General features: G+C 41.1%; 2 protein-coding genes across 2 annotated transcripts in view; both read left to right on the top strand.

The window, feature by feature from the left end:
• The window catches only part of TMIE (transmembrane inner ear), a 538,092-nt gene that overhangs the window by 77,175 nt on the left and 442,147 nt on the right, over positions 1-18,770 (top strand). The window lies entirely within an intron of this gene.
• Positions 10,239-12,060, top strand: CCR3 (C-C motif chemokine receptor 3). Its single transcript, XM_050780576.1, has one exon. It carries the CDS (start codon positions 10,618-10,620, stop codon positions 11,683-11,685), a length of 1,068 nt encoding a protein of 355 aa, XP_050636533.1. The 5' UTR covers positions 10,239-10,617; the 3' UTR covers positions 11,686-12,060.

The following is an 18,770-nucleotide window of genomic DNA, read 5'->3' on the forward strand; positions in this document are numbered from 1 at the left end:
ACTTACAGCATAGTTTATAAAGCATAAAGGAGGAAGTAGTTTTCCCCTCTGGGTTCAAAGTTCTTTTTTGTAAAAAATAAAAAATAAATAAATTAATTAAAAAAAATCAATAGGTTTTAGGGGAACAGGTGGTGTTTGGTTACACGGATAATTTCTTTAGGGGTGATTTCTGAGATTTTGGTGCACCTATCACCTGAGCAGTGTGTACACTGTACTCAAAGTGTAGTCTTTTATCCCTCACTCCCCTCCCACCCTTCCCCCTGAGTCCCCCAAGTTCATTGTGTCTTTCTTATGCCTTTGCTTCCTCATAGCCTAACTCTCACTTATGAGTGACACTGTACAATGTTTGGTTTTCCATTCCTGAGTTACTTAACTGAGGATCTCTAATTCCATCCAGGTTGCTGCAGATTGGCATTATTTCATTCCTTTTCATGGCTGAGTAGTATACCATGGTGTTGCTATAAACGTATGTGCAAGTATCTTTCTCATATAGTGACTTATTTTCCTCTGGGTAGATACCCAGGAGTAGGATTGCTGGATCAAATGATAGATCAACTTTTAATTATTCAAGGAATCACCACACTGTTTTCTATAGGGGTTGCGCTAGTTTACATTCCCATCAACAGCATAAAGTGTTCTCTTCACCACAACCACGCCAACATCTATTTTTTTTTTAATTATTATAGCCATTCTTGCAAGACTAGGCAGTATCACATTGTGGTTTTGATTTGCATTTCCCTGATAATTAGTGCTGCTGAGCATTTTTGCATATGTTCGTTGGCTATTTGTATATCTTCTTTTGAGAATTGTCTATTCATGTCCTTAGCCCACTTTTTGATGGGATCGTTTGTTTTTTTCTTGATGATTTGTTTGAGTTCCTTGTAGATTCTGGATATTAGACCTTTATCGGATGTATAGATTGCAAAGATTTTCTTCCACTCTATTGATTGTCTGTTTACTCTGCTGATTATTTCTTTTGCTGTGCAGAAGCTTTTTAGTTTAATTGAGTTCCATCTATTTATCTCTGTTTTTGTTGTATTTGCTTTTGGGTTCTTGGTCAAGAACTCTTTGCCTAAGCCAATGTCTAGAACAGTTATTTTGAGGTTATCTTCTAAAATTTTTATGGTTTTGGGTCTTAGATTTAAGTCTTTGATCCATCTTGGGTTGATTTTTGTCTACAGTGAGAGATGAGGATCCAGTTTCATTCTTCTACAGGTGGCTAGCCAATTATCCCAGCACCATTTGTTGAATAGGGTGTCCTTTCCCCACTTCATGTTTTTGTTTGCTTTGTTGAAGGTCAGTTGGCCTTAGTATTTGGGTTTATTTCTGGGTTCTCTATTCTGTTCCACTGGTCTATATGCCTGTTTTTATACCAGTACTATGCTGTTTGGATGGCTATGGCCTTATATTAACAGTACAGTCTGAAGTTGGGTAACGTGGTGCCTCCAGATTTGTTCTTTTTGCTGTCTTGCTTTGGCTACATGGGCTCTTTTGGTTCCATGTGAGTTTTAGGATTTTTTTCTAATTCTGTGAAGAATAAAAGTGCTATTGTGATGAAAATTGCATTGAATTTGTAGGTTGCTTTTTGCAGTATGGTTATTTTCACAATATTGATTCTACCCATTCATGAGCATGGGATGTGTTTCCATTTTTGGGGTCATCTAAGATTTCTTTCATCAGTGTTTTGTAGTTTTCCTTGTAGAGATCTTTCAGTATTTTGACCTTTTTTTGTGATTTGTTTGTACATTAACAATGGTGTTGAAACAAGAACTTTTAAAGCTGATTTGTCTATAGCAGATTGGTTTAATTTCACTGAATCATGCTGACAATGACATAAACTTTATATTTTGTGTTTCATTTATTATTACAGTTGGCTTTTCAGGGAAATCAGGATGCCTTCAGTCTTGGCTATGTGGCCACGGGTGGTTGCCCTTGAGGAGTTTGGGCTATAATCCTGAAAGACACACTACTGAATGCCATAATTCCAAATGTTGAAATCTAGAAAGACTAAAATTTTAAATCCAAAAACCACAATCCCAAAATATTAAAATCCCGAAAATATAACTCTGAAAACAATAATTTAAAAGACATTTATTTATATTCCTAAAGGAGGATTTATCTTGAAAAACTTATTAAAACACAACAGAACACTTCATAATAGGGAATAATATCATATATATTTTTGCAAGCATAAACACTCAGGTATACTAACAACAGTAACAAGGGTATAACAGTTATGAGCAGATGAATTTACTCATAAATACATAGGTCAAAAATCACAATATATAAATGCATATCACTATAGTTGGTAATTGTGTGCACCCAGCTTTATAAATTGTGGTCATCTGAAATACTGTGATGGACATCCTCAGTCTTTGAATGAGATCAGTCACCACCACATTTGCCAGTTGCCCAAAGAGCCAAGACCTTGAGAAATTGTATCTTTCACAAACACAGAGGCACAAAAAGGACATCTGTTTATTTATGAAGGAGGTCTTGACATTTGTGTGCACACACACAATGCTTACACACAAAGTTATAATAGTAATGCACTTTCAGGAGTCAAATTTGCAAAAAAAAAAAAAAAAAACGCATAAAACATAATAGAACTCTCTAAATGTCTTTACACAGTTTATACCTCCACTACTGAAAATGACGCAAAGATTAAATACATAGCATAGTGAATTGGCACTAGGTGTGAAGGGACAGAAGTGATACACAATTGAGTAACTTTGCAAGGGAAATTTCTTGCATTTTTCCCCTGTGTTTTCTCTTCTAGGTTCTTCAAAGCACTTGCTGCACTTGTATTTGGAGAGTCGTTGTGGTCTACACATTGCCTAAGTATATGCTGTCCATTTAAAAGTCCGCTTATTGCTTGGCTGTTGCAATTAAGGATTGGTGCTTTTGTAGCATCAATAATAATTAACTTAAAAATTTTTATCTTTCACCATTAAAGTAACCTCATACACTTAGCTTGTCACAGGCTTTTTTTTTCCTGGGAAAAACGTTCACCAACAATTTCTTCCATTGAGAATAAAGGAAGAGTAATGGAATATTGTGATCCTCATTAGACATTTAAGATGAGATTTTGAGTAGGAGTTTGGGTCAGGGCTTAAGACATCAATTTGAGAGTCCTTAGCATGTATTAGTATTTAAAACCACAATGGCATATCATTCCAGTAAGAAGGATGATACTCAGCTTCCTCAATACCAAATCTATATTAGTCTGGGTTCTCCAGAGACAGAACAATAGGATATGTATGTAGATATAGGAGATGGGATTTATTAGGATAATTGGCTCCCAATTATGGTGGCTAAGAAGTCCCACAACAAACCATCTGCAAGCTGGAGACCCTGGAATACTGGTAGTGTGGCTCAGTGTAAGTCTGCAGGCCTCAGAAACAGAGAAGCCACTCTTGTAACTCTCAGTCCTAGGCTGAAATCCGCTGAGTTGGGGAAGGTGGGTAGTTGTATAGTTCAAAGGCTGGTGAGTCTGGATTTCTGATGTCTAAAGCAATAGAAGAACAGTCTGTTCCAGCTCTCAAAGACAGACCAATTTGCCTTCTGTAATTGTTCACTTCAGGCCCCCAGCTGATTGGATGGTGCCTGTCTACACTGAAAGCAGATCTTTCCCACCTAATCCACTCAGACTCACACAGCAATCTCTGGAAACACTTTCACAGACACACTCAATACAATGCTTCACCAAGTTTCTAGTTATTCCTTTACCCAGTCATGTTGACATCTAAAATTAAGTCCACAAATGCACCCTTTGTCAAGTTGACATGCATACACATCTCCTTAAACCATACTTAATTTTCAAATAAATATAATAGCAAGTAATAGTTCCTCTTAACACAATGCAACTAACATTATGCAACTACAGTGTGTACAACCAGAAATGCACTAATCCTTCCCCAGAATTCAGCTTTCAGGATTTCAACATTAGGAATTTTAATCTTTTAGGATTGTGATTTTGATATTTTGGGATTTCAACATTATGGTATTTGGGATTGTGTTTTTCAAGAATATGATTAGCACTGGGTCTTGGGATGTATCTAAACTGTGGCCTTCATTTTTATTTTTCTTTAATAGTTCCCCACTTTTGATCATTCTCTCACTTGAACTGAGAATGTGACTGGCTATTACCCTTGGTTACTACATGTTGTTTTCCTTTCTGCAGACATTTATGGGTCACAAACTAGAATCTCAGTAGGTTATTTTGATGACTCTTGTTCATATGGTTTTGGTTTTCAATCTTCACGGAGATCAACTGTTGAGTTAGTGGCCGCTGACAAGCACTTAAGACCCTTGTGAGACTACATTGCATAAGGGATATTATCAATATGACTAATAGGAGGATAATACCAAGAGTCTGAAAAATACCCCAAAACCAACCAAACCAACTTACTTAAAAGAGCCAAGATTTAGTCAATCAATTTTGCTTCTCTGATCTGGTAGAATAGTAGGATCTGATCTCTTAGATCTCTAAGATTTAGGGCTATAATTCCTGACTCAATGGCATAGAAACAGCATTTTAAAAAATATGACTGTTTCACTTTAATAGATTTTCTTGGCTTGCAGATTGAATGTCTCTGGTGGTGTCATTGGTGGTCCAGGGAACTTTCTGAGCAGCCATGCAGCAACATGCACAAAAGATGTTCATATACAAGCTGTTGTGGTGATTTCTCTGGAGTTTATTTTAGGTAATTCAACTTCAGCTTGCAGGACTATAAGGCTGGAAACAACCCTAGTTCAAAACTGTCAGAAATCTATAAGTGTCAGAGTCTTTCTATGAATTTCATGTCATTTTGTACCATAAGGTATTTGCAAAAGCCTTCAGGAAAGCACCAGAGTAAAACAATAACTGCTGTGGATAAACAATGGTTTAAAATGCCCCTGAGAATTTACTATAATGCAGTTAAAGAAGAAATTTGGTTATTTCTGTGATATACAACATTTTGGCTGATGAAATATATACAACATATGGCTGATATACAACACATGGCTGATAAAATTATACCAGGACATATCTGATATGTAGGAATTTCATATAATTTCTGAAACACATATTAATAACATGTATCTATACAAATATAACATAAAGAAGATTTAACATTATTTTTTATTTGGCAGTGCTTCCCATACAATGTAGTATGTTAAATAATTAGTCTAACATCTCTCTTTTTATAATATAAGGAGAGAATAAATTCCTTTGAGGATTTTCCAGAGGTTCTCTGAAAAATTCCAAAGTTAGCTTAAGGTCAAAAAGACTGTATGTAGAATTGATTTAGGAAGGTTGTCAAAAATGCGAAAGTTTTAAAGCACTTGATTAAATAGGATCACAGTTCACTCTGAAACAACACTTAGGTATCCATTTAGCCAAAGTGACAAGTAAAAGATTTCAAAGGCAAATACAGAAAGTTACATAGTTGTATTAGTCCATTTTCATGCTGCTGATAAAGTCATACCTGAGACTGGGCAATTTACAAAAGAAAGAGTTTTATTGGACTTCCAGTTCCATGTGGCTGGGGAGGCCTGACAATCATGGGAGAAGTTGAGAGGCACGTCTCATGGTGGCAGACAAGAGAAGAAAACTTTGTGCAGGGAAACTCCCCTTTTTAAAGCCATCAGATCCCATGAGACGCATTCACTATCCTGAGAACAGTGCAGGAAAGACCCACCCCTATAATTCAATCACCTCCCACCGAGTGTCTCCCATGACATATGGGGATTGCGGAAGATACAATTCAAGATGAGATTTGGGTGGGAACACAGCCAAACCATATCTTTCTACCCTGACCCCTCCCAAATCTCATGTCCTCACATTTCAAAACCAATCATACCTTCCCAACAGTTGCCCAAAGTCTTAACTCATTTCAGCATTAACTCAAAAGTCCACGGTCCAACATCTCATCTGAGACAAGGCAAGTCCCTTCTGCCTATGAGCTTGTAAAATCAAAAGCAAGTTAATTACTTCCTCAATACAATGAGGGTATAGGCATTGGGTAAATACAGCCATTCTAAATGGGAGAAATTGGCCAAAACAATGGGGTTACAGCCCCCATGCAAATTCGAAATCCAGCAGGGCAGTCAAAACTTAAAGCTCCAAAATGATCTCCTTTGACTCCATGCAGTCAAAGGTTATGCAGTCAAAGGTTATGCAGTCAAAGGTTATGCAGTCAAAGGTTATGACTCCATGCAGTCAAAGGTTATGCAGATGCAAGAGGTGGGTTACAATGGTCTTGGGCAATAGTTAAGAAAACAAAAACGAAAAATCTTAGTTCTTGTAACACAAATAACTCTATTTTCATAAGTAATCAAAGATCTTGATAAAGACAACTTTGTGGTTTTTAACAGAAAGAAGACTAAATTCTAGTTTTGCATCAGTGTACTTTGATATTGAAAGCCCATTTTAAAATCTTTGTAATAAATTCATTCAATTTTATCCAGTTTAACCACATAAGATTCTCTGTCTCATTCTCTTTCTCTCCCTCCTACTTTCTATGTTCATTTAGCTTTTGTTCTTTATTATCCTCTTTTTTCATGTTGAAATAATCTTTAAATAACCTTCAAAGTAGAACAAAATCACGTTCCCAGGTATAAAACCTTGATATTGTAAAGTTATCAATTCTTCCTAAATTTATTTACAAATGTAACACAATTCCACCCAAGCTTGAGTTTTTATAGGTAATTGACTAGATGATCCTAAAGTTTAAGAAACAAATGGCTCTAATATGTAAGACATTTGGAAATATATAATGAAAGGGAGTTGCATAATAATATCATCTATATAAATCATCTTATAAATCTACAGTAAGAAGAGTGTCCCTAGCACAGAAATAAAATATCAATAGAATATAAAGTACAAAATCAGAATCAGGAACATTAAAGAATATATGACAAAGGTGATATTTCAAGCCCAAAGGGGAGAGGACAGTTATTCAACACATACTGTTTCAAAATTTGTCAGATAAGAATGGAGAGGAGGAGGCTTTTCTCCTCTGACCCCAGGGAATGTGAGAAGAGACACAGTGGTTATGACAGGAAGCAGTCACACCTGTGAGTCCCTACCTTCCCCATCAGAGCTAGGGGGCATGGAGCACTCTCTGCTAAGATGGGGACCCCCAAGGAATGTCTCCGTGCAGAGCACTTCGTTACCAGATGGAATGGCCAGTGCGGTTAAGTTGGTGGTCAGGCAGAAAAAAAAGATCTAGTTTGTACTCTTGAGAGTTCCTCAGTTTGTTCATGGCATGGGCGGGAGTCAAGGAGCAGCAGCCTTGCCTCAGTGCCTACCAGTGCAGGAAAAGCTACATAGCCTGGGCCAGGGCCCTGGTGGAGACGTAGTGGTAACAGAAAGGGCTCTCCATTGCAGACCAAGGAAGACTAAGAATGAATACCTCATGAGTCTATTAGCTACAAACCACCACAGCAGGTTCCAGAAAAAGGCTCAGGGTTGGGACCACATCACCCCCACTCAGCAGACACCAGTCATATAAATCAAGGACCAAGAGGAGACAGAAACACCCCCTTCCCACTCTTCCCTGTGTCTCAAGTTGTACTGGCCTTTCCTCCAGATCTCTGCCACCGTCTTAGAAAGGACCACTGAGAGAAGAAATTGAAATTATAAGCTGACAGCATAAAGAGGATGAGTAAAATCTAAAATCATTGTTCAAATGAATGAATCAAGAGAAGTTTAAACCACTTTGGACTAAAATGTGTGAATCCTTTTTCCTGCTACCCAGCAGATGAGAAGCTGGTAACAGAGAACAAAATAGTTTGGAGACTAAAGAATCATTGCACATTTTACTGCTGAGTTGTATTGTGAGTAATTTTAGTTGACCTCACTTTCTGAAATCTTGCACATAGGCATCCGTATCTGCACAGAGAAATGTTAACAGTGGGAAATGCTGCATGAGGAGATTGGGTGACTTTTACTTTTGTTTTTGTGCTCTTCTTTTTTGTTGTTCTTACTTATGTACTATTACCCCATCATTTTCCAAAATGCGAAAGGCCATTTTGAAAGCCTAGTTCAAACCTCTTGAGTATTTTATACCTAAACATTCATCTTGATTGAGACTGGGTAGACAGATGAAAACCATATCAGGTTTTTAATTTTTTAATTTTTGAGACAGGGTCTCATTCTGTCACCCAGGCTGGAGTACAGTGGTGTGATCACAGTTCACTGCAGCCTCAACCTCCTAAGCTCAAGTGATTCTCCCACCTCAGCCCCCCAAGTAGTTGGGACCACAGGTATATGCCACCATGCCTGGCTAATTTTTTATTTTTATTTTTTGTAGAGACGGGGTCTCACTACATTTTCCAGGCTGGTCTTGAATTCCTGGGCTCAGGTGAACCTCCCACCTGGGCCTCCCAAAGTACTGGGATTACAGGCATGAGCCAAAGTCCCCTGCCCATATGAGATTTTCTATCTCTGATCCCATGCAGCTAGTAATCAAGGACTTGGTTGCTGACTCTGGAGGACCTGTATGCTTTCTTGAGCTTTGAACTTTAGTGCTAAAAGCTCACAGGCAGCCCTGAAACCCAAACCAAAAGGTTCTATGGTTTATCATCCTGAGCATGTTGACTTTATAGAAATAACATATGAATTAAAGATACTACCCTCAAATTGAGCAAAACTTAAGTAATTTTTTTAAAGTTTGACCTGTTTTTAAATCACTCTTGGAGAAAAGGAAAATAAATACAAATAATTAATGGTGAGTACAGGCTACTATACCTTTGTTCTCCAGAATAAGCAGTTCTGTTCCTTTCTTGCTTTAGATGCTGAAGTGTAGGACACTCTCTGTGATTGTACATGTGTAACTGACAAAATGTGTATTTTTTTTCTCAGCTGCTATGGATTGGATTATGCTATTAGGAGTAAGAATGCTGATAAGAGCACACACAAACTATTTGTTCCTCAAGTCCATTTTCCTCCTCAAAAGCCTGGAGCATGCTGTTGATCAGTGGGAGATGTACCTGGACAGACCCATGAAAAGAGATCAGCAAGTTCCACCCAAGGGACCCTATTTTTCCTAATTTCATTTGAAATAGCTTCTAATTGTCCTTCTTTCATTCCTGGTTCCTACCAGTTTTACAGCTTTTTCTGGTTTCAAATGTGAACTCACATACACTCTCATTTATCCTCATAACAACCCCTAGTGACCCAATGGTCGTCAATTTGGATATAAGAAAAGGAGGCTCTGCGTTAAGGGCTTGTCCAAGGCATCCAGCTGAGAGGTGCTAAGACTGGCTCCATTTCCATCTCTATTCTCACTGACTTTGACCACATAGAACCCCAACATGTGGGGCCTCAGTATTTGATCAATTATTCTATTAAGAAGCAAAAGCAATTCCTCGCATTGGCCCCAGGTATTAAGCATTTCTCAGATTTACCTCGAGAAACGCTCATCAGCCTGTATATTCACATCTTCACCCTTGTCCCTTCCTCCTAGAAAGAAGAAAGTCAGTTGGATGCCCTTTGAGGAACCAGTGCAAGGCTTAACTGTCCTTCCACGACTCCTGCCTTATCTGTTTTCTATTTTCCTCCTTCTCCACCGAAGTCTGTAATCTCAAGAAAAGCAGGCATTGGCCTTAGGGCTCCTGGCCTAAGAAATATCGAGTCCAATAAGAAATCCCATTGACTGACCCCTCCTGCTTACCCCTTTGTGATGGAGAAGCTCCCAGAGGTTTGCTTTTGGCACATTACCAGCCTAACTCAGCATCACTAGGAGCAGGAAAAGGAAAGTAACCTAAACTAATACTGCTTATAATTGTAATTATTGTAATAGTTAATTACTGTATTTGTACAGGTGTAACAGACAAAAGGTGTATTTTTTTCACAGCTGCTATGGATTGGATTATGCCATTTGGAATAAGAATGCTGTTAAGAGCACACAAACCAGTTGTTCCTCAAGTCTGTAGCAAATTTTTCAAAAGTTAAATTTAAAAATCACTACATTTGAATTTAGTGACAGGAGAAATGGACATAGATAGAAACTAAAGATCTAGCCCAAATTTTATATTTACTTGTTAGAGGATTTTGAACAAATTACTAAATTTCTTCAAGGGTTCAATTTCCCCATTAACTTTAATGAATGGCACATCATTATGGGGCCCCAGAGAAGCACAGTTACTTGTAATTGTAATCATCATTGTTATTATTATTATACATATTTTGCTTTTAAATGGATAAGGATTTTGAAAGTATATACAAACTGTAAAACATAAAATGCAAAACACCGTAAGAGACAGTAGTAATAATAATGATTATTATATTGTTATCATTATCCAGCCTGTTTTTTCCTGTTTTGTATTTCTTCCTTCAAATGCTTTCAGAAATCAGTATCCCCATTCATCACCACCATCCCACATTTCTGTTTCTTTTCCCATCTCGGATCATGCTGACTTTGAAAGCTTCAGCTCTTTCCTTCCTGAACCCCTCTCCTGGTACCTCTGATATGCCTTTTGAAATTCCTGTTAAAGAATCCCTAGGCTGCTATCACATGTGGCATCTTTGTTGAGTACATGAATAAATCAACTGCTGTGTTTTACAAAGGGTGATTATGCTTAATTGTGGGATTGTATTTTTCTTCTTCTATCACAGGGAGAAGTGAAATGACAACCTCACTAGATACGATTGAGACCTTTGGTCCCACATCGTACGATGATGACATGGGCCTGCTCTGTGAAAAAGCCGATGTCGGAGCACTGATAGCCCAGTTCGTGCCCCCGCTGTATTCCCTGGTGTTCATGGTGGGCCTCTTGGGCAACGTGGTGGTGGTGATGATCCTCATAAAATACAGGAGGCTCCGAATTATGACCAACATCTACCTGCTCAACCTGGCCATTTCGGACCTGCTCTTCCTCTTCACCCTTCCGTTCTGGATCCACTATGTCAGGGAGCATAACTGGGTCTTCAGCCATGGCATGTGTAAGGTCCTCTCGGGGTTTTATCACACAGGCTTGTACAGCGAGATCTTTTTCATAATCCTCCTGACGATTGACAGGTACCTGGCCATTGTCCATGCTGTGTTTGCCCTTCGAGCCAGGACTGTCACTTTTGGTGTCATCACTAGCATCGTCACCTGGGGCCTGGCAGTGCTAGCAGCTCTTCCTGAATTTATTTTCTATGGGACTGAAGAGTTGTTTCCAGAGACTCTTTGCAGTGCTATTTACCCACAGGATACAGTATATAGCTGGAGGCATTTCCACACTCTGAGAATGACCATCTTGTGTCTCGCTCTCCCTCTGCTCGTTATGGCCATCTGCTACACAGGAATCATCAAAACGCTGCTGAGGTGCCCCAGTAAAAAAAAGTACAAGGCCATACGGCTCATTTTTGTCATCATGGCTGTGTTTTTCATTTTCTGGACACCCTACAATGTGGCTATCCTTATCTCTACCTATCAATCCGTCTTATTTGGACTTGACTGTGAACGGAGCAAGCATCTGGACCTGTTCGTGCTGGCGACGGAGGTGATCGCCTACTCCCACTGCTGCGTGAACCCAGTGATCTACGCCTTTGTTGGAGAGAGGTTCCGGAAGTACCTGCGCCACTTCTTCCACAGGCACGTGCTCATGCACCTGGGCAAATACATCCCATTCCTTCCTAGTGAGAAGCTGGAAAGAACCAGCTCTGTCTCTCCGTCCACAGCAGAGCCGGAACTCTCTATTGTGTTTTAGGTCAGATGCAGAAAATTGCCTAACGAGGAAGGACCAAGCAGATGAAGCAAACACATTAAGCCTTCCACACTCACCTCTTGAACAGTCCTTCAAACTTCCAGTGCAGCACCGAAGCTCTTGAAGACACTGAAATATACACACAGCAGTAGCAGTAGATGCATGTACCCTAAGGTCATTATCACAGGCCAGGGGTTGGGCGGTATACTCATCATCAACCCTAAAAAGCAGAGCTTTGCTTCTCTGAAGAGTTACCTACATTTTAATGCACCTGACTGTTAAATAGCTACAAAAACGTAAAAGTTTTTATATTTTATACGTTAACTTCAGCCAGCTATTGATATAAATAAAACATTTTCACACAATACAATAAGTTAACTATTTTATTTTCTAGTGTGCCTAGTTCTTTCCCTGCTTAATGAAAGGCTTGTTTTTTTAGTGTGAATAAATAATCTTAAGCAACATAACAGCATGCCATTCCTGTTCTAAATATTCTTAAAAGTTTGTGGATTTCCTGTTCACACTGAATGGCAAAATTTCCCATGGGTGATTCACAGAGCCCTGAGAACTGTGCACTGTCCTCTTAATGCCAATCTTGCATTGCTGAGGAGGCCAGGGGCCTACTCTAAATATGAAGTAGCCTGGGTATGGAGTGGGGAGGTGTTGGGCCTGCAGAGACTCTTGACACCTGTAGCTCAGTGGCTCTCAAACTTGTCGTCAGAAGCACCTGGAAGGTGTGTGAAAACGTGGATGGCTGGGCCCCACCCCAGAGTTTCTGATTCAGCAGATCTAGAATGAGACACAAGAATGTGCCTAGCATCACTAGCAAGTTTTCAGGTGATGCTGATGATGCTGGTCCTGGAACCACACTTTTAGAACAACTGCCCTAGCTAAAATGTCTGGATGTTCCAGAGTCATCCTTGAAATTGCAGATTTTAGGTGTCAGAAGGAAATGTAAAATACCCTTGTGATCTAGGCTCTGCCAAGAATAATCACCACCCAGGGCAGCATATATATGTCAGTTCATCGTAAACCAATTTGTTTAGTAGGACTTTCTACTCCATCGTTTTTATTCAGTTGAGCTTTTCTTGAGAGCCTGTATTTAATACCCTGCCCTAGAAGCTATGATAGATACAAAGATGAATAAGACTTTGTGTGAGCTACATCCTAAGGAGGAAAACATGCAACTTATGATGTAAAAGTATCTCCCCCCAAAAAAGTAAGAGTGGCCCAGGTCCCCATTCCCTTTGGTTCTCCCTAGTTATGGCTTCTGTGGGAAGTAAGTTCTAAGCTTCTGATTAACTTGTGCCTCTCAGTAGAGATCATATGACTGTGCAATGTGAGCCTTGCCAGCTGTCTGTCCAATAGCTCTTCCTGCTCTTCCTCTTCACCCTTCACCTATCTGTTAGGTGATCTGGACAGGATGCACAAACACTGCTTCAGGTTAAGTGAAAGATGCAAAACTGTGTAAGACAAGCACAATCCCTGCCCCTATGAAACCTTCAGTCTAGTAGGGGTTATAAGATGGAAACAAACAACTCTGGTGCAAAGAGGTAGACACTCAATGCTAGGCCTGGACCAGGAAGGGAAAAACTACTTCTTGCTGGAACCTGAGGGGAGGAAGATTTCATGGAGGAAGTAGCTTTTGAGCAGTTATCTGAAAGAAAGGCAGGATTTAGAAAGGGAGAGGATTTGGGAGAAGCCACCTTTAACCCAAGAGAATGCCCCATCCAAAGATGAGATGCACATCCAAAGATGCACATTTGTGGACAAGAGGGTGGCATGGACAGGGTAGGGTGGGCCATAAATTTCACACAAGGAGAGCTATGGAAGGGTTTAGAGCAGGGGAGAAAAACAATGCAGGAAGATATGTCTGGTAACACATAGAGCATGGAGTGGAGGCCCCAGAACCATGCAGGAGGGAGTGAGGAGGTGAGTGCAAGTGTGGAGGCAAGGAAAGATCAGCAGCTGGTAAGAGAAGTTCCAGGAGCACTCAGGAGAATTTGACCAAGAGACAGCGTGAAGGATGAATTAAAGCACTAGGAGTGATATATGGTTGAGTGTAAAAATCAAAGGGCAAGCCTGGGCACGGTGGCTCACGCCTGTAATCCCAGCACTTTGGGTGGCCGAGGTGAGCGGATCACGAGATGAGGAGATAGAGACCATCCTGGCCAACACGGCAAAACCCTGTCTTTACTAAAGTACAAAAATTAGCCAGGTGTGGTGGCGGGTACCTGTAATCGCAGCTATTCAGGAGGCTGAGGCAGGAGAATCACTTGAACCCGGGAGGCGAGGTTGCAATGAGCTGAGACAGCACCACTGCATTTCAGCCTGAGTGACAAGAGCGAGACGTCGTCAAAACAAACAAACAACAACAACAACCAAAAAAAAAAAACAAAGGGCAAAGTAGTGTATCATATGCTTAAAAAAAAAAAAAAAAGACACACATGTTTTACTTTGTACGTAGATGTATAGACCTCCTCTCTAAGGATACAAAAGAAACCAGTACCAATATGGGGTGGCTGGAGAACAGGAAAAGAAGTATGACTTTTTGTGCCTTCTGGATTTTCAGTCATGGGAACATACTACTCATTCAAAAAATAAATACAACCTTAGAATGATATAAAAAATAAAAGACTAGGCCGCTATGCAGATGTTCAGAAGTAGGCATCCGTCCTACCAGCCATAAGGAGATTAGAAGCCTCCTGCTATGAATTAATCCTGTGACCTGGCACAAATTATTTGGCCTCTTTAGCCTTGATTTCCTCATCCATATAATAAAAAAAGTTGAATTAGATCATCTCTAAGGCCCCTCTGTGGCCCAAGTAGACTCTAATCTTGCTAAAATGTTAGGAGCTGGAGGCTCTAAGTTTACAAAATAGATGATAACAGAAAGGAGAAGAGGAGTGGTGGACAAGCCCACAGCATTACCTCCACTGGTCGTGAGGCCAGGCATGGTTCCCACTGTTCACTAAGGGGTACTCAGGTCTTGTTCATTCATTTGGTCATTTACTATTCAGCAAACATTTGCTGAGCATCCACCATGTTCTTAGCTAAGTTCTGAGAAAACAAACGAGGGCACATCCACAGGTGTCCAATTCAGTCTGATGGTGAGCTCCCTGGGGATGTCCAATTCAGTCTCAACTTGGATGCTGCCCACAGGGGGCTCACCATCAGACTGAATTGAATACTGCTCTTGTCCTCCACTGCCAGAGTTCATGACTATGCCTTAAAAAGGAATTACCAATGCTTAAATTCAACCCAGATGAGAGTTCCACGCAAAGACCAGAAGACATTTTCTACTTCCCAATCCAATGCTTGGAGAAAGGGAGTGCATTCTCTTGGCCATCATTCCATCCATCCTCACCCTCTGGTGAGTGGCCTGGCCTTTTGTCACTGTTATGCCTATCTGAGAGCTCTGCATGGCCGACACAGGATGTGAACTCTGGAACACTCTAAACCACACAACACGAATCTCAATTTGGCTAGGACACTTTGAAGTACTTCTCTTTTTTGTGGTTCAGCCAAAATGTAAATAAAACAATCATTTAAAAACTGAATTATACATCACTGATTCTCTCTCGCATTATGAAGTTGCATCTGCCCTTAGGTAACCACAAGCGCAGGATAGAGTTGCTTGTTCACACCATACTCCTCTTACCCTTGGAAGCTTTTCGGAGCTTTTTGATTCACTTAAACTTCACCTAACCAAATCATGAATTGGTGTGTGCTGCTTTGTTCACCAGCCCAGCTCTGTTCAAGAATGATAGAAATACACCGAGGGAAATGTTCTGTATCTGCACTGTCCAATATGATCGCCACCTGCCACATGCAACTATTGAGCACTTGAGCATTGAAATGTGGCTTAGGTGGCTAAGGCACTGAATTTTTAAATTTTATTCAATTTAAATTACTTAGGATTTAAATTTCAAGGGCCACATGTGGTAGTGGTGCAGCACTAACCCCTTCAAATCTGCCTCTCAAATCTGCCTCTTGACCCCTCCTCTACCTATGCATCCAGCATCCCGTAGCCCTCAAACACATGCCCTGAACACTGCACAACAATAGGGAAAATGCTGGTGATGCAATATGAATGAGATCCATTTCTAGAACACTCACTCACCGTTCAGTGGAGGAGACCGACCTGATTCCTGTGGCTGTAATGAAACGTGAGGGGTGCCTGAAGGACACTGCTGCAGATAGTAGGAGGGAGACATTGAAGAAAGGTGCACAGAGAAGGTGTCTTTCTGCTTAGATGGGGTTCCTCCAGGCACAGACCCTGAGCAAGGATTTGAGGGAAAAAAGTTTATTTACAAAGTGCAGGAAACTCCAGTAGGAAAGTGAGGAAGTAAAATAGGGAGGGAGGAGAAGATGCGAACAAGGGTACATTATCCAGCCATTTTTCACAGGGGGTGACTGGAGTTAAAGCCACTTGGAAATTCTGCGAGACAGCACAACATACTTCTCCTGATTTGAGGGGTGAGGGAGTTGGGGTATTTACAATCCATTCCCGCCAGTCATTGGCCGAGGATTGCTCCTGGGGAATGTTAATCCCCAGCACTTCCCGCTGGCCTTGACAGGGCAGGAGGCCTTCCCAGCTTTGGAGAACATTCCTGGGGCAACAAGATGTAGATGCTGGATATTGGAAGACAGTTGGGCATGTTTGGTTAAGGCTTGACAGATAAAGCATTTACTACGCATTTGAACTAGTGTTAGAACAGTTTTTTCATGAAGCAGAGGGTGGGAGTGAGAGTAGCATCCAGGCAGGTGGATCAGTTTGTTGGAAGGCACCGTGGCACAAAAGTGACCCACAGATGCCTGCTGTGGTGATGCCTAGTGTGACATTGGGCAATGACCGATGCCCTTTATTGTGCCTCTCTGTTTTCTTCCCTGTTTGCTTTACTCCTCCTCCTTTTGTTCAGCATAATAATCTGCAGTTTCAGAAGATGGTCCTTTCCAGCTTGAGATCCTGAAGTGTTCTACAGATTCCAGAGCTAAAATTCTAAAGGCTTCACATCTCCTGAACAAAGCAGTTTCTGGTCCTTTGTAGCCTATGGACTATAAAAAAAGCTTTACTGGCGGAGCTTGCAGTGAGCTGAGATCTGGCCACTGCACTCCAGCCTGGGCGACAGAGCGAGACTCCGTCTCAAAAAAAAAAAAAAAAAAAAAAAAAAAAGCTTTACTGAGGTTTTTGTCCACTTCTTCCCAGGTAAATCCCAAGTGTAGTTAGGGTCATCATTCTTCTTTTGCTAGTCTCTGACCTAATCCAGGGCTCGGTCAAGGACCTGCAGGACAAACCTGGCCCACTGCCTGTTTGTAAATAGAGTGTCACTGGAACACTGCCAGGCTCATTTTTTTATGCATTGTCTGTGGCTGCTTTTGCACTACTATGAAAGTTGAATAGTTGCAACGGAGACTGTATAGCCCACAAATCCTAAAATATTTACTTTTTTGTCCTTTACAGAAGAAGTTTCTGACTCCTGATAATCCACAGGACTTGGCTCTCCTCAGCCATGAGGAGGAGAGGAGGAGAAAGAACGGGTTGTCAGGGGGAGAACTTGGGGTGTGAAGTGGTCAAGCCACTTAGTCCCCAGGTTAGTTTTTCCTTGAGTCTGGATGCAATATAAAGCAAACAAAATAGGGTTCAATTGTGTATTAGTCAAATGCTTCTCACTAATGCAAAACACTAACAGTATGCACCAAGATATCATATTGGAAGTTTTTATTGAGGCAGTAGGATTCCTTAGATGCTGTATCCCAAAGTAGACAATAAGGTAATTTCCAAAGGAATTGTAAAAACAGATTTCACAACTCTTGAGACTCGCTTATAAGGGGGACAAAGGGATTGGATTGATTGATGAAATTAAGGAGGTATTTGAAAAGTTCTTTGTAGAGGGCTACTGGTATTCAGGGGTGCCTTCTTCTCACCTTAAGCCTGGTGAGAGTGATGCCAGTGGCATCACCTGAGAGCTCAGTAGGAGTCACCAGAGTTAAAGAAGCACCATGCATGAGGATCTGACTCACACCCAGGAAATCTGGAGACAAGGAACAGGCCAGCCAGTTGCACTGGGGGTGGGGTGGAGGAGAACTGCCATTACTTTGGGAGGGATCTATACTTCTAGAGATGATTTTGGCCAAGAATGTAGAATTCTTTTCATGGGCCAGATACCAGAGAGCTGACTGGAGGATTTCCAGTCCTGCCCAGTGGACCCCAACAGCATATGTGTATGCAGTGGCCTGCCAAAACGACGGGATGATGGGAGGTTGACAGCCAGGGAAAATGCTTTTCTTTTTTTTTTTAGACAAAGTCTGGCTCTATCACCCAGGCTGCAGTGCAGTGGCGCAATCTCGCCTCACTACAAGCTCTGCCTACCGGGTTCATTGCCATTCTCCCACCTCAACCTCCGGAGTAGCTGGGACTACAGGCACCCGCCACCACGCCCGGCTAATTTTTTGTATCTTTTAGTAGAGACAGGGTTTCACCGTGTTAGCCAGGATGGTCTTGATCTCCTGACCTCGTGATCCACCCGCCTCGGCCTCCCAAAGTGCTGGGCTTACAGGCGTGAGCCACCGTGCCCAGTTGGAAAATGCATTTTTTAAAAACTATGTTGAATATTCTGAGGAATGACGCCAATGACTCTACCGAAGCAGCCCATGAGAGAAATGATTAACTTGTAAACATCCACCAGCGCCAGAAAGGGCAACATCATCTTATGGCAGGACCAGTCAAACAAAAACTTTCCTAATACCAACCCTTTTTCCCTTCCCAGCTCCCACACAGTGAGAGGGTGAGCACCCATGCTTAGCAAGCTGGGGAGGGGTCAAAATGCAGGACAGAGAGAAAGATAGACAGTGTTGTGCCCTGCTCCTCTCTCCCACAAGTGGTTATTCCTCAGCGAGCTGGGTGAGCTGGGAAAGCGGGGAAGATCTAAGTGTCAAATCAAATGGAGTTTTGATTATTATATAGGGATCAACTTTTTAATTTTTGAATTGAAATTGTCCTTTTGTGACCTCAAATGATCCTGGGACTTTTTTCTGCCTAAGCATAATGACGAAAGCCATGGGACTGCTGGAATTTTCATTCAGGA

The sequence above is a fragment of the Macaca thibetana genome, chromosome 2 (genome assembly GCF_024542745.1).
Source record: "Macaca thibetana thibetana isolate TM-01 chromosome 2, ASM2454274v1, whole genome shotgun sequence".
NCBI lineage: Eukaryota > Metazoa > Chordata > Mammalia > Primates > Cercopithecidae > Macaca > Macaca thibetana.

Excerpts from the sequence above, each read along its gene's own strand:
- CCR3 (XM_050780576.1), top strand. The coding sequence starts at position 10,618 with ATGACAACCTCACTAGATACGATTGAGACCTTTGGTCCCACATCGTAC.